Raw genomic sequence first — 25,112 nt, forward strand, 5'->3', positions numbered from 1 at the left:
TATCTGCTTATAATGTAGTAATATTTAGTTTTATAAAAATACTTTAAATATATTTTTTATATTTTTTTAAAGTTTTATTATAAATAAGGATATTATTTATATATACTTAATAATAATCTATTAAATATTCTAGCAAAATATTATTAATATAGCTTTACTAAGTAGCTAGTTTATTAAATAATTTAAAAAAGTACCTTATATTTATATATTTTAAGATAAGTTATAAAAAAAGTATAATCTTCGCTATTAGGATTTATATATATTTTATTAAAAGCTAAAATAATATTAATCTTTATAAAATATTTATATCTAGCTATTTTAGCTATTATTTTATTAATTAAAAAGAATAAATAATTATTCCTTTTAGTAATCTTATTTAATTTCTAGTAATTAATATATATTCTTAACAATCTATCTTTCTTAAATATAAATAGGATTAGTAATATATAAAATACTTTTAAAAATATAATAAATTCTTTTATAAAGTATTCTTAAATATATTCCTTTAATTTTTTTAATTTAAAATAACTTAGGTTATAGAGCTTATTTTTAAAAAGTTTTTTAATAAGACTAATTAATTTGATTTTATAATTATAACTTTAATAAAATAGGAGCTAGCTAATTTTTTTCTTATTAAAAACTTCTAGTATATTATATAACTATTCTAGTATTTTAGCTTTAAGCTCTTTTTTTATTAAGGCTAAAGCTATTTTATTTAGATTTACTAGGGTTTTTAAGTATAGTTTTATTGCTTTAATTAGATAATTAATATCTAGTATAAATATTTTATAATACTTATTATCTTTTCTTTTATTCTTTATTCTAATTAAAGAAAAGAATAAAGCTACTTTAATTACTATAATATTAAAACTATTTTTTAGTATTATATCTTCTTTTATTATTAATTATTTTAAAATTAACTTTAGCTATAATATTGACTTTAATATTATAAGAACTTTTATAATTATTGACTTTTAATCCTTTTTCTTTTATAAATCTTTTAAGTATCTTTTTAGTTCTAGTAAAAGTGCTATAGAAAAAGTCTTTTATAATTCTAATAGCTTTCTAATAGTAGGAGGTTATTACTATATTAGAATTTTACTAGTAGTTAGCTATTTAACTTTTTTTAGTAGAAATTATATTTTATTTTCAAAATAATTAATAAATATTTAATTTACTTTTATCTATAGGAATTTAATAATTAAAAAGTAATTACTAAGCTTTATAATTAAGAATAGTATAGAAAGGGATATTTTTCCTTAAACTATAAATAATAAGTATAATTTATATATAATAGGTTTTTTATTTATTTTATTAAAAGCTCTTATTAGCTTTAGCTTTAATAAAAAAATAGTAATAATTAGAAACTAATTTATTAGTTCTTATATAAAATATAAATTAATAAAAATATAACTTAATATACTAGTATCTATTAACCTATTATATTTAACTTCGTTTTATATAATACTTAGCTTATAAACTTCTATAAATAGCTTAAATATAAAAAAGTTAAAATGCTAGTATAAAGGACTAGCTAATAATAAAATTATAACTTTTTTGCCTTTTTTTATATCTTTAAAAGAAGCTTTTAGTTTTCTATCTATTTAAGCTTACTATCTTTTTTTTTTTAAATATTTCTTAATATTTTTTTTCTTTTAAATCGATTTCTTAAATTTTAGTAATAGGGTCGTAAAAGGATCCTTTTTATTTATATTTTTTAATAGTATAACTAGGCTTATAATATAGAAAATAGTTTCTAGCGTTTTTATTTTTTTTAGCTTAAGTTACTTAAGAGGGATTTTGTTTTATAGGGATAATATATAATTCTATTTTAATAAATAGCTTTAAGAAATTAGCTATAAATTTTAAAAGCCGATTTTATAATATTAATATTAATTATAATAATAAAGTATAGGCTTTTGCTAAGTTTTTTTTATTATATTTTTATAGTTAATTATTAGTTTTTTTTTAAAGAAGAGTACTATTTCTTTAAAGGTTTTAAAATATTTAAAGATTAAGTATTCTATAAGTTATAATAATAAATAATCCTTTAGATCGTCCTTCTATTAGTTAGGCATCTTCTTTAATATATATTATTTATTAAAATTCTATATAAAATGTTTAGAAAGGATATATTCCTTATTTAAAAGCAGTATACTTTCGTTTTATATTACTAATATAGTTATAATCTTAGTATAAAGTATTAAAATAATTGAAAAACGTTTATAGTTCTAAAAGAAAAATAGAATTATTATATTTATTATCTAAAAAGGTAGTAGTAAAGTTAAGTATATTGCCTTTTAACTAGCTTTTAATATATATAATCTATTTATTAATAATAAAGTATTTATCTTTATTATAATTAAGCTTATCTATTATTAGACTTTTTTATAAATAATATATAACTTTACTATCTAGTATTGCTATAAATTATTTAAAGTTAGCAATTTTTCTATAATAGCTTAGTACAACTTTAGCTATTATTATTTTATATTTTATTTTATATTTAAATATAGTTTTATGCTAAAGATTTAACTTAGGCTTTAGAAAATCTTCTTTATTATATATAGAAGTTTATAAATTATTATTTAGCTAGTTTACTTTTTTTAGCTTTTTCTATGTTTTTTCTAGCTATTAGTTAACTTTATTAATATTTTAAGTTACTTTTTTATATTTTTTAAAAAATATATTTAAATATAAAGCTAATTATTAAAAAATCTTAAACTTAGACTAAAGCTTAGTATTGCTTCCTAATTTCTTATTATATTCTTTTTATTGTTTAAAAAAATTAATACCTTAGATATTAAGGTTTTTTTTTTTTAACTTTTTCTAAATTATATTTTAATAAAGAATATTATTAAGTCCTTTCTATTTAACTTAAATATTTTATATATTTATCTATAAATAATATTAACTTTTAACCTTTTAGAAATTAGTTTTTTAATTAACTATATTACTTATTTAGTTATTATTCTTTATTATAATATATTATATTTAATAAGCTTAAAAACTCTGTTTATTTATATTTAAGTTTATTATTTAGTTGCTATTTCTTTTAGATATAGCTATTATCTTTTCCTATAAATTTTTTTAGATATATAAGAACTGTCTTTAACTATTTTTTTATTTAACTATATAGCGGCAATTAAAGTTAAAAGTAGGAACTAATAATAGTTTAGCCTTTAATAAAATTTATTTTTATGATATTATTACCTAGATATCGTAATAGTAGTAATAATTTTAGTTTTAATATTAAAAGTTTACTTAAGGGTAAAAACTAGCTCCTAAAGCCTAAAAAAGATAAAAAGAATTAAAATAGAAAACTAGCTCTATTTTAGGCGAAAACCCTTCTTATATACCTAATAAATATCGCTATATATTGACCTTCTAGTTGTAACGGTCGTTTGCCTATGCAAGGGCCGTGCAACAACTAGCTTAGGTCGTGTACAAGCTAGGTTGGCTTAGCAGGTAGTGACGAGCTACAGACGCAAGAGAAGGTAAGCTCTAAACGGCGAGCCTGAACACTGCGACAGTAATGCGATTTATACGTAGAGCTCCGTTAGGGTATTCAGTAATAAATGTATTAACAACTAAGGAGCAAACTATCTATTGCAAAAGGAGTAACATTATATATCCAAAGGTACTCGCACCGTGCGGGCTGCTCGCAGTTGGCAGAACTGCAAGCACTACGTTCGCTGCAAGCGCTGCAAGCGATGCGTAGTTGGTTGCCTAACTAAGCTAGTAACGAGTATCCGTGCGCTGTAAGTCCTGCAGGGCGTAATACTACCCCCCTATAGCACTGCCTATCCTTATAACCTGGGCCGCTCCTACCTTTCCGTGTCGCAAGATGCTTTCTTCTTCTTACTAACGTCGTCTTCGCTTATATTAAGTAATACAACGCAAAGGCCAGACTATGCCTTTCCCTTATTTATCTTGTTCCTGTAATAACTCGAAGACCTGTAAAGTGTTGGAGGGGCAGGATTCTTATAGTAAATGTGTTCGCGCTGGTTGTCCCAGGAAGTGCGATGTTTTCATTTCAGAGTTTGTCTGTAAGTAAGAGCCCTGTTCTGGAAACTTCCTGTACTAACCAAACCCTTCCAAGGGAAAAACTTCAAAATAAAAAGAAGGAAATTCGTTTTCAGATTAACCTTGCTTCCAAGGAGTATGATTTTGAGTATGAAGAGGCCGCCCGCTGTTATCATAAAATGCTTGCTCTTTTGTCTAAGCAGAAACGGCTTTCCGAAATATACCGTTCTCTTAACAAAAGAGAAAATAATTATGTTAAGCAAGAGGTTGACGTTATAAAGAAGCTCGAAGAGCTAGATCGTTCTGATATTACAACAACTGATACCTCTGTTGTCGGTAATTCGTCTAGTATTCAATTCCCGGTGATATCTTCCGAGGAGATCGATCAAGTAATCGCCGATTTCGATTTCAACGACCCTTTCCTCCTATCTAAGGCCGCATGAATTGGGGCCTAGTACCTTCCAGAGGGCCTATCTAAAGGTTCTGATTAGGATAATCACTAACCGCGTCGGGTTGATTATTCATTTCTTCGGTGTCTAATTATAAGTATTCCCAGTTGATAAAACCTCCCGCGATGTCGAGGTAGTTTTTTTCAAGTGCTTGCCTCTTACTCTCTGTTTCCTTGAACTGCTCGAAGTTGCCTTGGGCTAACTTATCCAGTTTTGTTGCTTTTTTAATCAGCTCTTAAGGTCTGCTAACGCCTTTCCCCTTCAGTGTTTTTTCGTTGGTAGAGGATTCCTCCTCCTCTACCATTTTGTCTTAGGATAAGGAGCTAGGCGTCGAGTCCTATAAATTATCCTCTTTGTCTATTGGGTACGGCGATGGTCGCCGTTGGGCACTTTCTGCTAGGTTAAGGATTGATTCTTCGTCTGTATTATTGACTAAGTCTTCTTCAGAGTGTATCGAATAATCGCCTTCCTTTGAACGCAGTATGTAGTGTTTCTAGACTTCCTTTGTCCTAGAAATATCCCTTCTATGGGATTTCGCTATTAATTCCTGTATTGTTTCGAATTGTTTCTATATTGTGGTTGCTGTTATGTCTGTGTTTTTCTTGAATGCTATGTCGACTTCTAAGATGTCGTTCTATATATGATTAGCGTCTTCTAGTCCTTGCCAGTTTGTCATTATAAGGTTTTTGTATGCTAAGAGATATATCGTTTAGTCCTCCAACAGTATCTTTCTTTTAAGTTTTGCTTCTCTTGTCTCGAGCAAAGCTCCTATATCCTAGTTCTATTTTTCTCCCAGAACAATGTAACTTTGGTTACTGTCGATAACTTGGAATAATGTTGTTCCTATTAGTCTATGTTTACTTTCGACGTCAATATCCCGTATTAAACTATCCTTGCAGATGCTTTTTATAGCTTCGAGGTATCCTCTGATTCCGTCGAACATTTTTTTTAACATCTTATTTCCTTGTTCCCTGTTAATCAAGGCCGTTGTCCATTTTTCTCCGATTTTTATTTCTATAGCCGCTGTTACAGGCTTCTTAGTAAAGAACGGTAAACACTGAATCCTTAGCCGTTTAGTCGTTCTTTTTTCTGGTTTGGGTATCTTTGGGTACCAACCTGACCTATCCTTTTCTGATTAATATATTCTGCAGCTATTCTCTGTGCAAGCTGTCTATGAAAGTTTATTGTAATCGTTCCCTGTAGCTAGCATAACTTCCTCAGTTACTTCGATCTATTGTTCCGTCACCTCAGCGGCCTCCTTTAGGCAGTTTCGTCTAATATGTCCGGCTTTGCTATAAGTATAATAAGTCTTGATTCTCGATCTTTTCTCTGAAATATCTATTTCTATTGGATCTCCTATAGACTGTCGTCCTTTTATTATAGGCCTTTTTCGCTGTACTTGTCTATCGAAGTACCTTTCTTGTTGTCTGTTATTAATCTGAACCGCAATTTTAATTATTGATTCCAGTAAATCTAGTTTGTCCGCTGTTACTATAGCGTCCTTGACCTTGTCGTATAAACCTTGATAGAAATAGGCTGCCAAAGCTAAGTCGTCCCATTCTATCTTATAGGCTAGCGTTCTGAATGCTGCCGCGTAAACCGACGCTAACGCTCTTTGCTTTAGGTTTTGCAGCTTCCTCTTAGTTGCCCTGTCTTCGTTTACTTCCCCGAAAGCCGTCTTAATATATATTATAAAGTTACTTAGGTTGTAGAACATTTGTCTTATTTCGCTTTCTTAGTTACTGTCTACGTTTGTAAAGTAGTCCTCTAGACGGGGCATTACCTAGTCAAGGGCTGCACTTGCAAGGTATAATATAGCGAACATTACCTTAGCGGTTTCGTTGGGAAACTTAGATATATGCATCTTTACGTAAAGTTGCACTGTAACTATCTATCGTTTCAAGGTACCTTGGTCCCCTTTAAATTGTTCTAGGGCAGCATACTTAATAGAGTCCCCTAGTCCTAAGTTCGATGCTAGGGACGGCGTAGGGGTCCTGGGCGTCGAGACGGATCCTATGTTGTTTATAAGTTGTTAAAGTATAACGGTCGTTTGCCTATGCAAGGGCTGTACAACGACTAGCTTAGGTCGTATACAAGCTAGGTTGGCTTAGCAGGTAGTGACGAGCTACAGACGCAAGAGAAAGTAAGCTTTGAACGGCGAGCTTAAATACTGCGACAGTAATGCGATTTATACGTAGAGCTCCGTTAGGGTATTCAGTAATGAATGTATTAACAACTAAGGAGCAAACTATTTATTGCGAAAGGAGTAACATTATATATCTAAAGGTGCTTGCACCGTGCGGGCTGCTCGCAGTTAGCAGAACTGCGAGTACTGCGTTCGCTGCGAGCGCTGCGAGCGATGCGTAGTTAGTTGCCTAACCGAGCCAGTAACGAGTGTCCGTGCGCTGTGAGTCCTGCGGGGCGTAACACTAGTCTATATATATTTACCCTTATATAAGAGTAGTTTGCGACACTTACTAAGCCCTTAACACCGCTATTTCCGTGTGACTAGGAGGGACATAATCTAGATCGTAATAAATTTTATATTAATTATTTCCTTTAAAACCTTTGACTTTAACTACTAGTATCTCTTCCTAATATATTTTATTATAAAAATCTTTTTTTTATATTAATACTTTTTCTAATTACGCTATTAAAACTATAAGATAGATATTTATTATAAATAGAAGTTTAAGTTAATATACTATTTTATTAATCTTTTTAAAAACTTTAAAAAATTTAACTTATTATTATTCTAACTTATAGTTATAAAAGCCTAGAATTATATTAAACTTTTATTATAGCATTTATAAATAAGAGGGCGTTATTAGCTTCCTCCCTTTTAATTAAGTATAATTAATTAAAATCTTCTAAAAGTAGATTATTTAGTAAATTTATAATATTTTTTACTTTAAAGCTATAAATAATTTTATTTAAAGTAAAATTAGTTACTAAATAAGTAGAATTATTAAATAATATACTAATAAATAGGAGAATATCGACCTAATTAGTATAGTTTAACTATAAGTAATAGAATCTTAAAATAATTTTAATTATTTAATTAGTTTTTTCTAACTAATTATTAGTTTAAAAGTAATATACTATTAATATAAATAGTTTTATACCTAATATTTAAAAGATTATATACTAGAACAATAATATAAACTATATATTATAGTCTAAAATAAAGTAGCCTAGAACTCCTTAGTTTTAGAGTAGAAGCTCTTTTAATATAATATTAGACTACTATTTATTTAACTAGTTTTTCTTCCTAGTAATTAAAAGTACTTTCTTTAAAAACTTATATATTAAAGTAAAAAGTATATTAAGTTTATTTAGTCTAAACTCTAGCAAATCTATAATAAAGTCTATAATAATAATAAAAAATAGAATTGCTAGTATATTTATTAGCTATAGCTATCTATATAGTAAATAGTAGGTTATTTAGTAAAGCTAGTATTTAAAGTAATAGGAAAAATAGTTCTTTAACCTTTTATAAAGCTAATAGATAAAAAAAGATAAAGATATATACTTATAAGTATAGTAAAGACTACTATAATTAAATAAATTATAAGTAAGATAAAAAATATTTTACTTTAGAAAATATAAGATATAAAAATACTTTTTACTTTCCTTACTAATCTTATAAATTAGATTATTATATATCTAGAATTTAATACTAGCGTTATATATCTTTTTATTATTATTATTCCTAGACTTAAATAAGATTAATATTTTTTTCTATTTTTTATTACTTTTATACATATTTTTTAGTTTTTATTTAAAATTATTAAATTTTCCTATAAAAAAGATATAGAATATATAAAGCTTATTTATAATAAATAATTTATTAAAAGTAATAGTATAAAGCGCTTCTAGTTCTCTAATATAATTAGTATTATTAAAAGTACTTTTAGCTAATCCTTTTAAGTATAATAATATATTTAAAATAATATTTAACTTACTTAATTTATATTAAATATTAATATTAAAACTTAATAAGTATTAAGAAGCTTTTATTAACTTAAGGTTTAGCTTATCTATACTAGAAATAGTAAAACTTATTTAATAAACAATATTTATTATAATAGTATAATTAATATAAATAATTATTAGTTTTTTTAAAGCTAATTTTATTATATATTATATTTTTTTTAAAACCTATATAATTCTAGTTATTTCTAATTCTATAAGCTAGTATTATTTTTCTATATTATTTAAGCTTTTATTTAAGAATATTATTAGCTAAATTAATATTTATAAAAAAGACTTTTTTAGTCCTAGGTTATTTTTAATATAATAAAGTATAATAGTAAAGGTTTATACTTTAGATAAATTAATATTAATATGTAAAGATCTTAAAAAGTTATAGAAAATAAGAAATATTAGCTCCTAAAATACTTTTTAAAGTTGCTAAAATAACTTAAATTCTTAATATATTAAGGTTATAACTAAAACTATTATATTTTATTGCTTTTATTTAGTTCTTTTTATTTTAAGCTATCTTATTAACGTTATTTTCTAATTTTAAAGTACTTAAGCTTTTTAGAAATAACTATAGATTAAACTCCTTAATTAGCTTATTAAACTTAGATAATATTTTAAATCTTTTAATATTTTAAGAAATTTTAACCCCTATATTGCTTTAATCTTATCTATAGTTATTATTAGATTAAAATAGTTAATATATTATCTAAGGATAATAAGTAATAAATAATTTAAATAAGATTTCCTAAAACTAAGTATAATTTATAATTTTTAGCAAAGTAAAAAAAACTAATAGAAATAAACTAAATATTCTTTAAGTATTTTAGAATATATAATAATATTATTTATATATATTTTTATAAATCTTTAAAGTTCTTTAAATAATTTATTTATTTACTTTTATATATAAAGTAATAACCTTTTATATTTTATTAAATGAATATTTAATTATTCCTAATTATAATATAAAATAATTATAAATTTATAGTAATTTTTAAACTAAATAAAAAACTAGTAAAACTATACTAAAGTATTAATAATATTAATATATAAATATTCTATAATAAGATTAATAATATTAGACTATAGCAGTAATAGGTAAATATTAACTTTAATAATTTTATTTAATTTATAAATATTAATAATAATTTTTCTTTTAAAACTATCTAATATATTATACTATATAATAAAAACTAGATAGCTAAATTCTATTAATTAATTTAACTATTTTATTTTCTTTTAGGAATAAAGTTTATTATAAGTTTTATTAATAATTTTTTTATTTTTTAGTCCTAGTAAATAAAGTTGTTATAGCTTTAGGTTAGTGCTAGGGATTAAAGGTATTAGTATATATTCTAGTTCTAAAATATTAATTATTTAACTTTAATTAATCTAAATATTAAAATATTCTTCTATTACTTTAGAAATTTATATTATATTATCTAATAAGCTATAAACTCTTATATAATTAAATAATATATATTCTAAAGTTAGATTAATTAATATTAATTATACTAGTAATAAATTATTTATTATATTATATTAGAATTAAGTAATATTAAAAAAGCAACTACTTTTATAGTGAATTTTACTTTTTAGCTTATTAGTTTTTTAAATAACTATAAGTAGGCAGCTAAAAAGGCTACTAATAGCTCAATTATATAATATTTATTTTATATATATTTTACTATTAATTTTAATAATATTTATTTTAAAATAATAATATTTTAAAGTATAGAATTCTTTATTTATATAAAAGAAAATAATAAATTAATTATATAAGTATATACCCCTGTATTATAGCTTAAATCCCCTTTATATAATAGCTTAAATAGAAAATCCTATTTAGTTAAAATTTCTTTATATTAAATAGGGACTAAAACTATTATTATTAAAGGAATAATTATTTTTTTCTTTAGCTTAAATTCCTTAGCAAATAGCTAATATTTTTAATATAGTTATTATTAATATAATTATATTTTAATAAGTTTTAATTTTAAGCTAGCTATTTATAAAATTAATATATATTTTTTATAAAATAATTATATTATTATTAATTAAAATATTAATATATAATTTATTAATAAAATAAATTTCTATATTTATTTATATTTAAATAAAATATCTATTTAAGTTATTATTAATAAATAAAGGAATATTTTTATATTCTTATAACTTATATATATTATTTTTAATAAGAATTACTAAGAGGAATAATTTAATTTTAGCTTTTAATATAAATTAATAAAATAATTTTTTATTAATAATAGTAATTCTATATCTAGAATTAAAGTAAGTATTAAAAGTATTTTTAATAATAATTATATTCAGCTTAATATAAGTATATCTATAGAATAAATAGCTTAGCGCTAAATTTAATAAAATTATTATTAAAAATAATATAGCTTTCTTTCCTAATATAGCTTATAAAGTATTAATATTTTATTCTAGTATTACTTTAACTTAAGTATTATTTTTAATTATTATTCTCTAAAGAAAATAAATATCTTATTTATTATATAAATATTAGAATAAAGCGTTTTTTATTTTAAAATACTTTAAATAATATTAGTAATTATTATTTATTAATAGAAAGCTAATAAAAAGCGCTAATAGTTTATTTAAATAAATATTTTCGTTAATAGCTTTTTTAATATTTTAATTATAATTATATTAAGCCTACTTATTTTATAATATCTAAGAATTAATATTATATTAATATAAACCTTAACTTTTCTTAGATTTAGTATTAATATTATACTAGTCTAAAGTATTTTTATTTAGGAATTCCTTATAATAGATTTTTAAACTGAAATTTAGTTGCCTATCTTACCTAAAATAAAGACCTTAATTCTAATACCCTTAGTTTAAATTATTAAAAATATTAGCATTTTTATAGAATAGTAAACTAGACTAATTTATAGGGTTATTAATAAATAATAGATAATTTATTAATAAAAGAAGAGAATATTATTATTATAGTATATTTAAGAACTAGTTTTAACTTAGATAATAATTTCCTTATAAATTTTAATATAAGGGGCTTTAATTATAAAGTTTCTTATACTAATTAAAATAAATATTATTTTGCTTTAAATAAGAATTCTAATTTATAAAATAAAAAGGATAAAAGTTTTACTAATAAAGCTAATTAAAAAATAATAGCTATCCTAAGTAATATTAACTAAACTATTAAAATATTTTAATATTTTTATTTATTTAAAAATAATTAATTAATAATTAAAGACTATTACTTTTTTTATTTTTAATATATAACTTTATTAGTTATATTTAAGCTTATTTATATTAGTTAAAAATACTTTTAAATTTATATTATTTTATAAGTAATAAAGATTAATTTAGAATTTTATATTAATATTATTATAGATAATATTTAGCTAGTTCTAAATATTATTAAACTTAGTATCTTTAGCTATATAAAAGATATATTAAGTATACTTTTAAAGCTTTTAACTAGCTATTATATTATATAATAAATACTATTTTTTAAGTAAGCTATTTATAGTAATATTAATTAGCTTATAAAAATAATTAATTAAAGTATAACTTTATTTACTAATTTTTTTATTTAATTAAATAAAGTATTTTATATTATTATTTATTTCTACTAATTATTAAGATAATATATTACCTTTTAAGTATATTTAAAAGTTAGTTCTAATTATTTTTATACCTTTTATACTAATAATATTATTAATATATTCTAGGAATAAATATATATTATAAAAGTAAGTTTCTTTTCTAATATACTCTATAGGTAGAGATCCTTTTTTAATAATTTTACTATTATATTAAAGATTAAAAAAGCTAATATTAGTAATATTCTAATAATTATTATAATAATTTAAAATTCTTTAACTATTATTTTTTCTTAAACCTTAAAGATTAGGTAGGCTAAAAAAACTTAGCAATTTTTAAAAAAATTAGAAACTATAGAAAGTAACTTATAAAGAATTATTTATAATTTAATATATTTAAGCTTAAATAGCTTTATCTATTTTAAAAGTATTTTTTAAAATAAATAATAAGTATTTCTAATATAGACTAATTAGTCTAGAATAAATCTTTTTTTAGTTAAAATCTAATTATATATTAATAGTTAATAAAAAGTATTAAAAGTAAGTTCGTTCTTATTTAAATTTATTAAAAATAAAAATATTAATATTAAAAACAATTAAATTAAAAGATTATAAAAATTTTAAGTCTAGTATATAAAAGTTTTAAAGCGCTTTTTAAAATACTAATTTATTAACTATCTAATTTAAAAGCTAAATAGGTTTAAGTTTAATTAATTTAGAATATATTTTTTATATATAGAAACATAATATTATCTACTATTATTCTTTTAGAAAGTATAAAATATTATTATTAATATACTTAAAAATAGTATTTATAATATTATTAAATTCTAATAGAAAACTACTAGTCTAGCGGAAATTATAGAGTTAGAAAGTAAAGGTAATAATATTATAATTAATATATAATAGAGCCTCTATTAGTAGTATACTAGAAGCTAGCTTATAAAAATAATAGTTAATTAAAAGTACTTTTAATAAATAAATATATTAATAAGCAACTTAAGCAATAAATAATTAATAAATTAAAAGTGGTTAGTATTTAATTAAGGGCAATTATTATTATAGTAACAACTGTTGCTAGCATAATTATTACTAGAACAATTGTTGTTAAAACAATTATTACTAGAATAAAAGAAGTAATATTAGCTACTTTACTTGCTTATTATTAGAGGGCGAAAAGGCTAGAGGATAAGAAAGCTAGATTATAGTATAATAAATATAATTATCTCTTTTTATTATATAATATTTTTACTTTAGTTTTTCTAAGGGTAATATTTATATTAATTACTTTAGCTAGTTAGTTAGCTTAGTAGGCTAGTGTTTAGCTATTACCTAGTTTAAAGGGTAAAAGGGCATTAATTAGTATCCTTTATCTAGATAAACTAAGTATTACTATTATTAATATAATATAGTAAAGTATAAGCCTAAAATAGATATAGTAATAAATATATTATTTAGAATTATAATCTTATTATTATCTAAAACTACTAAGATCTAAGATTAATTTAAGATATAGCTAAGAGCGGAATTAGTTCTAGATAACTAAAACTACTCTCCCTATTATAACCTATTATATACTTTAATAAGTTATTTAGTAATATAGAATATAATTATTAGCTTATTAAACTTAAAGTAGCTAGTATTATATAAGTTATTAAGAAAATAAAATATATAATTAAATTTACTAAATATATTATTATTATTTATATAGATTATTTTACTACTATTTTTATTTCTAAGTAAATAACTTTATTAATTTTTAATATAAATAAATCTAACCTATAGCTAGTTTAAGTATTATAATATTTCTCTTACTATAAACTTAATATATAATATAAAGCTAAGAAGTTAAATACTATTTTTAATATTTTATCCTATTTAATAAAAATTAGGAATAATATTATAAAAAGTAATCTAAGTATTTTAAATACTTTCTTTACTAAGATATATAACTTTAATATATTATTTATTATAGGTAATATACTACTAATCTATTATATTATATTAATTAAAATATTAAATAATTTTAAATATTATTTTAAGATTATATATTAGGAAGATAACTATTAAAAATATATACTTAATCTTTTATAACTAGAAGCTAGTTAATTAGAAGTAAGTTAGTTAAAAGAAAATAAAGTTTTTAATAAGAACTAAAAACTATATAGTATTTACTTTAAACTTAGAGGCAATCTCCTTTATTTTATATTAAGAAATAGTTATAAATACTTATATATACCTAATACTATAAAATAGAAAGTCTTTTCTTTTATATATAATCTCTCTAGCTATAGTAACTTTAAATAAATATATAATTAGTTATCTAGTTTAGTTTTTATTTATTATATAGTAAATAAGCTATAGGCTTATATTTCCTATTACTTATTTTATTAAATAATATAGATAAAATACTACTTATTATATAAGAACTTTAACTTAATTATAATACTTTTAGTTCTATTTTATACTATTACTATAGATTTTATTATTAAGCTACTTAATATTAATAGTTTTACTATTCTTATTATACATTTATAAGTTTTTAAAGAAGAATATTTTTAAACTTAATAAAGCTATATAGGGAGCTAAAAAATAGGTAAATAAGATATTAATATTCCTTATAAAATTAGATTAGGGAATTCTTTAATTATTTATATTAGATTATAATTCTAAATTTATATTAGAATTTTAAAAAGCTATTTTTAAAAAGCTTAATATTATTATACTTACTTCTATTACCTATTACTCTTAAATTAATTAGTAATTTAAATAAATAAACTAGAGTATTAAAATTACTTTATACTATTATATAAGCTAACTACTAGCTAAGAACTAGTTATTAGTTATTTTATTTATTAATATTATTATTAATAATTCTATAAACTTTATTATTAGTCTATTACTAAATAAAATTATATATATCTTTTAAGTTTATAATAATTTAATTATATTATAAGATCTTTTAGCTAAAAATTTCTAAAAACTATATTAAATTAAATATAAAAAACTAAAAAAGCTATAGCTTTTATTACTATAATATTAAAACTATAATATAATAAATAATATATAAAAATTAATATAAAAAAAAGAGATAAAGTATATTTTATTTTATATTAAAGCTATATTATATTAGGCTTTTTTAATTATAAAATTAACTTTTAATATATTAGCCTTTTTCTTATTATTAAAAAGGTTAAAAATCTAGCTTATTATTTTAAGCTTCTATATAATATATATATATATTCTATTATATTTATTATATAGCTTAAGCCCTTTTCTATAATAGAAGATCTATATAATTATACTTTTAATACTTATTAGCTATTCGTTATTTAGGAAAATAAAAAATATCTTAATAGCTTAATATTTAAAGTAGAATTAATAGTTAATAAGTAGGTTTTTTTATAAAGACTTTTATATTATTTAATTAAATAAAAAATATATAGATATAAAGATAATCTATAATATAATATAGAAAGGTTATATAAGTCTAAGGACCTTATTAATATTTATAATAAATACTACTCTTTTTTTAAAGCTAAGGCTAAGAGGATTACTCTTTATTATACTAAAGTAAAAATACTAAATATTTAAGTAGAAACAATATTACTACTACTAGTATTACTAGCTCCTTCTATAATTACTTCTTAAAAAAGGGATAGGCTATAGAAAGTTAATAATATATAATAGATAATAGGTTATAAATAAAGCCTTTATTTTAAATAATTATATATAATTATAAATAATCTTTACTTTTAATATAATATAATTATATAGCGCTATATATATATATAGTAATAAAGATACTTCTTTAATTTTTTTAATTATTTATATTAATATAAATATAGCTAGTAAGAATATCTTAATATAAATAAATAGCTTTATATATAAGATAAGAGGAGTTCCTTATTATTATTATATTAATTATTATATAATTAAAGAATATTTCCTTTATAATTATATTCTAATACTTACTTTTATATTAATTACTTTATTTAGTTTTATTTATTATAACTTTTATTTTAATAATAACTTTAAGTATAAAGCTTTTCTTATTTATATTATAAATATTTTTATTTTTAATATTATATTCTCTTCTAAGCTTTATATAGAGTATAAACTAGCTAAAAAAAGAATTTAAAAGTTTATATAAAAACTTATTCTTTATTAATTAGTAAAAATATATTTAGATTTTAATTTAAAGTAATAATTTATAAACTTTTATATTTAATATATATTAATAAAAGTTATATATCCTTTTTTCTATAAAATATTTTAAGCTATAAAACAAACTTATATAACTTAAGTTAACTATCTTTATATTTATAATTTTTTTATTTAGAATTTAAGAGTTTTTTCTTTAATTAAATATAAAAGTTAATAATTTTTTTAACTTTTTTTTATTAATTTAGCCCTATTTAATTAGTTTTAAAATATGCTTTTAAATATATTATATTTTAAAGTAATTTATTAATATAAAATAGTTAGATTTTTATATTTATAGTATATTATAAAGTTGATCCGCTAGGCTAAAGGGATCTTTTTTTCTATATTAAGTTAATACTTATTACTAGCTATAATAGCGACGTATCTAAAGTAAAAATAATAGAAAAGATGGCAATAAAGTAGAAGAACGATCAAGGAATATAGTTAGAAAGTTTAAACTAGCAGGGTTGCCCCGCCAACCAGCTACGTATTCTGAGTCACGCCTACGTATATAGTAGTCTGGCCGGTTAAAGGGTCTGGCCGGTTGGGGGGTCATCTCTTCTAATGGCCGAGGGGGCGGAACCTATAGGCGATCATTCGGCCATCACGTGAGCCGTTCTCGAGGTTGAAGATCTCAATCAGGCGGCCCCGTAGAGCTGGGTAGATCAATGTGTGATGAACAGTACTCCCTGAAGCGAGTCTGAAGATTATCAAAATGTCGTTGTCGACTACAGCCCCGAGCCAGATAGGCAATGGCAATTTGCCTGTGCCCAATCTACCACCAGTTGCACTGGGCATGTCCCAGAATCCCAACACAGTCTTCCAGCAGATCCATGAAATGTCGTCTAAGCGAATCTCAACTCTAGACTATCTACGAAAAGCGTAAGCTAGGCATATGACGATGTGCAATTGTGCTGCTGAATATTGTGGAAGCAATGATGGTCATGTCTATTGGTATAATACACTTCTATTCAGTAAAATGGATCTGGCAAAGATGCCATATTTCGAAACCAAGAAGTTGGCACGACGAGCAACCAATTACCTACTGCTTGGTCTTTCACTGCCGACAATTCTTGACCTGAACTCTTCCAATCCTCAAGATTATCTCCGAGCACTCAACGCCTTACTCGTAGAGTTTGAATCATATCAACAAATACATTCCCCCGACGGTTCTACCAGCTCCTCTTTATCGAGAGCCCGTATCCCGCAAATGTTCAAGCGCGCTACTCACACGAGCGGAAAGAGTCGCCGGACCAGCTCGGCTACCGATATTGGACTGCCAATGAACGCTGGTGACCATGGAGATCTGAAATTTGGCATGAATAGCGCAGGCTCGACAACCTCGACTGTATCGTTTCTCCCAGCGGGAGATCAAGATCTCTTGCCTGGTGAGGAATATCATTACCTCCTCACCCCGTCTCTGCCATTCGATCCTGACTTCTTCGAGACCTTCGCAACGCTTTGCGACGTCCTCATTGATTGCTACACACGGGTGATGAGCCTAATTCCATCCCCTACAACGGTTTCTCCAGGTCTGGGTGAGATTTTTGCTAAAGCGGATGCACGCTTGCGCAAGATCATGGTGGCGAATCTCATTAAAGAATTTGAAGACACGAGCCGGACAGGGGCGAGGGCTGAGTTTGCTGGGCTAGGCAAAGTTGTGCTCGGCGGTTTGACGTAAGACAACTTTAAAGTGCCGTGGCACTTGCACCCGTTGCGATGTCTTGAAGTCTAGTATGATTCTTTCAAGACTGCTTTCAAAAAAACGCTGCGGGTTCCAGGATGCATCGTCCGCCCTTTCGACCCTGTCCAGTTGCCAATCAAGATTGCCGCTGCTGAAGGTCTTGAAATGTATATGGAGGCTGGAGACCGTGGCAAAAGACTGCATGCTCGTCGAGTCTAGCTGTTGCGAGAATATGTAGACTGGTGGAAGCGCGGTCTCCAGCGGAGGGCGTTATGAGCCCACAAAGCTTGTTCGGCAGAGCGAAAGGGACCCAAAAAGCCACGCCGTACTTAGGTTGGGAAAGCTGCTCAAGGCGCTCTATGGTCGACCTAACCGCTACTGTCATGTCATGCGTCCTCACAGCAGTCTTCAATACCAAATCTTACTGAGGCCATGCCATAGACACTAAAGGTCTCAGGACTCACGCTTCTGCTTCTTTCCTGATCTGCATTCGTCTTTCTCTTTCTTCTCCGAATGCCCTTCTGCTCATTTCTAATACTGCTTCTAAACCCTCCCTCCCTTTCTTTGCGTTTTCTCGGAAGCGTTCGAGAGTGGCCTCCTCAATTTTCGCTTTAACCTTCTGCCACCCTCCACATAGCGCAGTAATCCTCGCTTCTTGTGAAAATTTTGTCCGATCTAAACTAGAGAATGAAGTCTGCTTGTCAGGCTCATAGACTACAATTTCTCTGACCGAGACAAGGTTAGTCCAGGTCATATTGCTTGAGCACATTGTGACGATCTTGCGTTTTGGATCCACGTAACTCTTCTCATAGCTATGCGTCGTACACTGGCCCCCGAGCAGGGCTCTAACGACAGCCGGTGCGGGCTGTGTACAAGTGATAAGTCTCTCAGTGACCAAAATGCCAGTGGAAGGATCGACTTGACGCGACAGTGTGTCCACGCCAACCACGTGTGAGGACGACTTATTCCATAGGCAATATTTGCGCCAGTTGGCTATGGAGACCTCGTCCCAGCCATAATCAAAGGTATAAGAGGTTGAAAAAACCCGCATTTCCGGTGCGTGAAACTTGGCGATGTGGTGGAGCGGTCATATGACAAGGACTCTTGATGACATATGATGGGATAATATGAAAATGGATGTTTTGAGAAAGTGTAGAGATTGGACTGGTAGGAGTGAAGACGCAGAGTCCTGGGTTCCGAAAATTTCCTATAGCGTAGGTGGCGTTGTAGCAAGCTAGTCTACTAATTGCTCACATGTGATGGATAATGCGCATTCAACTTTTGAACGCCCCCCAGCGATCTAGAATCAAGGCCCAAGGGGCCAGCAAAATCTTTCCAAGGCGTCTGAAGGATCTACTCTGAACCTCAATCACCAACATTACGGTGGATTCCTTTTTGACACAGGCTCAAAAGCAGCGGTGGCATTCCACTTTTGACATGGAACGGCACTCTGCATGAGATGCTTCAACAAGCAGCAAGATTGGAAAGCTCAAGTCTATCAAATTAAAGAAGCGCAAATTCAATTGTCTAGCTCTTGAGCGGTATCGGCAACCTGTGCAGCAACATCTGCTTGTATCTGGCCCCCCTTGTCTTCCGCGACATAATCTGGCTTGGCTCCTTCCGTGCCATCTCGTGAATTCTTAGAGTCTTCGACGAACCTGCGAACGTATTCAACAGTAGCGGCGGGACCCTGGATGATAATCAGCATCAGCTGGCATCGACAGCCGCGCAATACGTACGCCTTGGTAAAAGCCTTGTATTTTTGCAGCTTTATCAATAACAACGACCCCGCGAATGGTGCCTGTAGGAGACTTCTTCATGCCAATAGCAGTAATAAGCGTCTCTTTCGGATCACATAGTAGGGCGTACGGTAAATTTTGCTTTGTCTTGAAGGTAGTATTAGATTTTGGTGAATCCTTTGAAAGCCCATAGATCTTCAGTCCGCTTTCTGTCAAGGTTGCAAACTCATCTCTGAACAGGCAAGCTTGTGTTGTACCTTTCGCACATCAATACTCATGCTTCGCAAATCACTTGCTCGGGGCATGCCTACAGCCGGGGGTAGATGCTTTGGGATACGTAAAGATAACAAGATTTGATCTTCCACATTCATCTAACAAAGACTGCAGTGTGACCTTGGCGCCCTCGTGCGTTTCAATTTCTCCCCCCAACCCGGCTGAATTGATGATTTCGCCAACCGCAATTTTGCTATTTTTCGCAACCTGCCTGTCAACGTCGCCTGATTTTGTATTCACATTTGTCGTGGAGGAGTTGGGTCTTTTTGTAAAATTACCCGTCGCAGGCTCCGGCGCCTGACGCTTTCGTAGCTCCGGCATATCTAGTCTCTTTGCTAAGTATTGAGGGAGTAGAGTGAAATCTGGAGGGTTGAAGACTAGTCGAAAATTGGATGAAAATAACAGCTAAACGCTTTGAAATACGACTGCTCGAACCTCCCTACGTATCAAGGAACCTTGCAATTGTACGTCAAATATGGAATACAGCTGAAAGGGTAATGCGTGGATACGCATTTGCAATCGTTCCATCGACTTGAAAGACTTCGATGTTGACATTTCAACAGCATCGACAGCCAACGCTAAACTAGCGGGGTCCAGTTTAAATGGCCGAGGACTTGAATTTCAACTGTCTTTGCCTCCTTTGCTGACTCTTCATACTAGCGAAGAATAAAAAAAGTGCTCGATGGCTACGAATGCTGGAGCTGGAGCTGTAAGACAATTGGGGTCAGCCAAGGGAGCGTTCGCAGTTCAAAAAGTTTGTGATCCTACGCAATACAGAACCTCCGTTGACTAAGCGGATAGAAATATACCGTTCAATCTCACGGTATTTGGGATCGTGTACGGCGCATCTTTGCGGTAGACCCGGATCGCTCCACTGGTGTCCCACTCAATGCACAATATCGCAATCCACCGCCAGGTGCAAATCCTCCAGAAGCTTATGATGATCCGGTTACAGTGCCATCTGGCGATATCGCAGAGAATCCATACTACAAGCGGGATGTTCGTCGGAGCTATCCCCGACTTAGCGTTGTGAACCAAACGGACGTTGTGGGGCTCCTTGCCGTTGGAAGCAAGTCAAGACCAAAGGCAGACGTGTTGCAGGTAGGGGACGCTGGCGCGAAGCAATTGATCCAGGTCCGGCAAGATGGGGAAGAAAAGGGGCTATCGGCATATCTGGAAAAGAATGGGCGAAGTGGGATCCTGCAAGCGAACGGCTTGCCACCTTTTCCAAATGGTCTAGGAGGTGAGTCTGCGGCTGGTGCAAGACGGTACACCATGGATTCTGAAAGTGGTTATGCTGGAGAGTACGTTTGCCTTTCACAGCTGCATCTTCTTGATGACTAATGATTCTTCTAGGTACCCCTGTCGAACCTTTGTATAAATGAGACTATATGACCGCAGTATAGGTGAAAACGGCCTTTCAATCGTCTAAACTCTGTTTCGTTGACCTTGAGGTCTGACAATGTGGCGAAGTCTCCATGAACTGTTGTGCGGCATTGCGTGGGCTGAGGTGAAAGCTAGCGTGACTGATGTAGCGGTGGAATTGCAATCCGCCACTCACATGCGCATGAAGTATAACTTTCCTACCCTTTCATCTCCCTGTCCATCAACATCACCTAGGTTGAGCACCCGCTGCTTCGAGACAAGATGCGCTGCTCTGATGCCTAACGTTTCTCAAATTTTGTAACGCTTCGGAGAATACTCAATTGGGATTCATGCCTAGATCAACACGAATTCTTTCTTGATCTTTGATCTGCATTGTACCATGACGCGTGAATCGCCATCGGCCTCGGACATCATATTCAGTTGCACACTATGCCAGGCAACCCTGTCAACTTTGTATAGCGGTCGTCGCCACAATGACAAAGGCGAGGGTGCCCTCCAGGGCGAGAGAGCATCTGCACTGTGGCTGGCTGAATGCGCGCATTTGGTATGCCAGAAGCACTTTCATGACACAGGTGGTGCAGGTTAGAGTCTGCTGTATCATAAAAGACGTGAGAACGCACTGATGCCTCCAGAGTCCCTGACTGCTCTTAATGGAGATATTCCTAGAGCACCCTGCCCACGCTGCGTGGAGTATGGCGATATTTCACCGAAACTACTCCTTTATGTGGACGGAATCACTCAAGGCAGCTATCATAGCGATATTCCAGCCACTTACTTTTCAATTCCACCCTTCAGCCTAGACAAACGCGAACCTAGCTTTGAGGCACTTCGGGTGAGGCTCACGTCTGTGTACTCAGACTCACTCACTAAGAATGCTTTCATACAAGTTTCAATATATCTCCTTGGTCAGATTTGGACTGAAAACCCAAGAGAAGCTGGAGAAAGCACTCAAAACGCTGCAGCATTGGGAAGACCGCCGAGCAGCCATCATCCAGTCGCTTGGCCAGATTTCCTCCTTGAAAGGGTGATGACCTTGTCTTCGCCGTTGAAGGTCTAGGTCTAGTGTCTGACTTTTTCACAGTATTCTCGTAACAGCTGGGCGCCAGCTTCTGGCGGCGCGGCAGGATAGAGCCTTCGTTGAGGACCTGCTCAAGCAAGCTGGTGTCGACACTTCACTTCTAGATGATAGTGACAAAAGCCACCACGAGCAGCAAGTGCACCAAGCGCGGCTTCCAGAGACGGATATAAACGCAAATGCCTCAGGTCTGCAATTCAAAAGCCATGTAGCGACCACTGGAGAGGCGCTCGCAACCGCCAGTGCTATGGAGCTCGCACGATTGACTGGAAACACAAGGCCAGGATCGAAGCGACCTGCTGCTGCTGACAAGGACATCATTGTCGACATTAATCGTCCAGCAATAAGAGAGCAAGTGGCCCCGGTTGCTAGTATGCATATCTCGCCTCAAGATATGTGTGGGACGTATGGGGACCCAACTCTCAGTAGCTTGGCCAAAGAGTCAATGCCGCCACCCCCGTCTCCAAGTGCAGCTATACGCTCCTACCCACATGAGTATTTGACACCGCAGGCCCCAAAGAGGGGACGCGTCTGCCAGAACTCGATCAAGTCGACGATTCCACCTGGCCAGAGCAGAGAAAGTTCAAGTCACATATCATTGTTGAAGAGCCGTACTGGTGTTTCTCAATTTTTAAGTGATAGGAGGTTTGGGTCAATGTTGAACGACGCACAGGATAGCCGCGGACGCGAGGCTATAGATGTACACACCATTATCAACAGTGACAAGCAAAAGCTGTCAGAATTTGGGAACTCTCAGAATCGTGCCCATAGTGTTTCTACCCCATCTTGGAGTATAGGTGTTAACCACACACATTTGGCTTTGCACATGCAAAAAAGGCGCGACTTGGCGTCTCGAGCTGACTTGGCGAGTCTGATCTATGCAGCTCCCTTGACAGCTACCCGGGCGAGAATCGGGCGCCCAAGTCCAGCAAACTCGCTCTCGCGCATCCACGACCGGCGACGGCTAAAGCCACGTTCAGCTTATACTGAGCCTTCTGGAGGACTTCGGACTCCCGGCTTGTCGCGTCACATGCGGAGCAGCACCAGCAACAGCAACCAATCCTGGGCTCGTGCAGCATCAACGGCTGCCGGGTCAAATTTGACGCCTCCTATGTCTAGCCCTCATTTTCAGATGCAGAAAGGCAACCTCAACCGTGTCAACAATGGGACACATACACCTCGGCCCGGACGCCTCTACTTGGACCAAATCGAAAAGTAGACTACTCCTCCCGTTAGCAATGAAGGCCTCGAAGCCGTCCGTTACCGCGCGATCACTTCATCTTTTTTGTAAGGCTAGCGGCTCATGTGAATGCTCACCGTATCTCCTGTACATGTAATTACCAGCATCTATGTGGCTGTACAAATGGACTTCGGTAGAAGTTCTCTAGACGATGTTGAAAGTATTGTGGTCTCTACAAAGGGGCCGGTATTCATGATAAAAATTCATTTCTTTGAAAGAACAGCAATAGAGATATTATTGAGAGTACAAAATGTACCTGAATTTGCATATGCTACAGAGATGAGATATTGCACGATAGTCTCAGAATCGATGCTCCAAAGCCATCATCTTAGAGGTCACCCTTGAAACACGACATGAATTGAAATTACGAGGTTTGAAGACCTCAATGAGTAATCGTTGCGGCTCGCTAGCATCCTCTCAATCTTGTCCTGCAGCCCACAGCGAGAGTGCAAGCTAGATACATTTAATTGAAAGGGTTGGTACGTGTTCCCCAGTAAGTGAGGAACAAGCTCAGTCCAACAGTCTCAAAGACGCGAGCAAGGGCGCCCACAGCGACGGTGTCAAGAGGTCGCTTTTCCGTAAAAACCTGGGAGATGAACTACCCATTGGAGATTAATGTGACGCAATTTGTCTTGTAGCCATGGAGAGAGTACTTACGCTTGGCGCGGAGCTAGCAAAGAAGATCAAGCTGCCCAAGTAGGCAGCACCTTTGTAGCTCAGTGTACCAGTCGCATTGATCAAGGCACCGACACCGTACGACTGCACTGCACTACCAACAAGGGAAGATCCCCAAGCTGCAGCAGCGCTCGCGGTTTCCTTAGACTTGAAAAATTCCTCCTTGGAATTGGCTTGCTGAGCGCGGTGGTAGGTGTCACCAAAGACTGGCGCAAGGACCGCCAAGGAGGCAGTGTGAGTGAAGATGGTGCCGAGCGCAATGGCTGAAGGCTTGACAGGTGGGAAATCTAGTAAACGTAGGGTTACTTTAGAGGTCTTCTGGCAACGTTTTACAGTGGCTCGAGAGGGGTACGAAAGAGGGATTGGAAACTTCATTAGAACTTACATTGAAGAGAAGCCATAATATATGAGTCGATGTCCTGTTGTTATCGTGAGCTGATGATGTATTCTACACAACAGTGGTCTTGTTGATGAATGTTGGTGTTGATGATCGTTGGTAAAGAAATAATGGAAGACGGGCGAGGTCTGGCAGCCAGATTTCATTTTCGACGCTAACGCGAGGACCGGCCTTGGCATTACATGACATCATTTTGCAGGATAACGTTAAGGGGACTATGACCCTCAATAGCAGGAGACACCACCTCCTCGCCTCCAGACCTCTTCTCCACAGGACTTGGTGTACAGAGACAGGCTCGCTCAAGCGAGGTTCAATATCAACAACGCCAACGCTATGCTATCGCATGTGCATACTACAATATTGCCTACAATCTCAA

General features: G+C 30.2%; 5 protein-coding genes across 5 annotated transcripts; 2 read left to right on the forward strand and 3 right to left on the reverse strand.

Annotated features, from left to right (window-relative positions):
* Positions 1-16,982: 16,982 nt before the first annotated feature.
* On the forward strand, positions 16,983-17,948 carry KY384_006935 (uncharacterized protein; the record flags this gene model as incomplete). The annotated part of the gene is made up of 2 exons (XM_044815428.1): positions 16,983-17,149; positions 17,201-17,948. The coding sequence occupies 2 exons, from the start codon at positions 16,983-16,985 to the stop codon at positions 17,946-17,948; spliced, it is 915 nt and encodes a 304-aa protein (XP_044667302.1).
* A 463-nt stretch (positions 17,949-18,411) lies between these two features.
* KY384_006936 (uncharacterized protein) lies at positions 18,412-19,002 on the reverse strand (the record flags this gene model as incomplete). The annotated part of the gene is made up of 1 exon (XM_044815429.1): positions 18,412-19,002. One exon carries the CDS (start codon positions 19,000-19,002, stop codon positions 18,412-18,414), a length of 591 nt encoding a protein of 196 aa, XP_044667303.1.
* Positions 19,003-19,470: 468 nt separating this feature from the next.
* Positions 19,471-20,284, reverse strand: KY384_006937 (uncharacterized protein; the record flags this gene model as incomplete). Its single annotated transcript, XM_044815430.1, has 3 exons — positions 19,471-19,641; positions 19,691-19,947; positions 20,002-20,284. The coding sequence occupies 3 exons, from the start codon at positions 20,282-20,284 to the stop codon at positions 19,471-19,473; spliced, it is 711 nt and encodes a 236-aa protein (XP_044667304.1).
* A 361-nt stretch (positions 20,285-20,645) lies between these two features.
* Positions 20,646-23,643, forward strand: KY384_006938 (uncharacterized protein; the record flags this gene model as incomplete). The annotated part of the gene is made up of 4 exons (XM_044815431.1): positions 20,646-20,717; positions 20,765-21,267; positions 21,956-22,373; positions 22,456-23,643. The coding sequence occupies 4 exons, from the start codon at positions 20,646-20,648 to the stop codon at positions 23,641-23,643; spliced, it is 2,181 nt and encodes a 726-aa protein (XP_044667305.1).
* A 484-nt stretch (positions 23,644-24,127) lies between these two features.
* KY384_006939 (uncharacterized protein) lies at positions 24,128-24,740 on the reverse strand (the record flags this gene model as incomplete). The annotated part of the gene is made up of 3 exons (XM_044815432.1): positions 24,128-24,262; positions 24,322-24,626; positions 24,725-24,740. 3 exons carry the CDS (start codon positions 24,738-24,740, stop codon positions 24,128-24,130), a joined length of 456 nt encoding a protein of 151 aa, XP_044667306.1.
* Between the last annotated feature and the right edge of the window lie 372 nt (positions 24,741-25,112).

The sequence above is a fragment of the Bacidia gigantensis genome, assembly GCF_019456465.1.
Source record: "Bacidia gigantensis strain McMullin 20006 chromosome Unknown contig_255, whole genome shotgun sequence".
NCBI classification, from domain to species: Eukaryota; Fungi; Ascomycota; class Lecanoromycetes; order Lecanorales; family Ramalinaceae; genus Bacidia; species Bacidia gigantensis.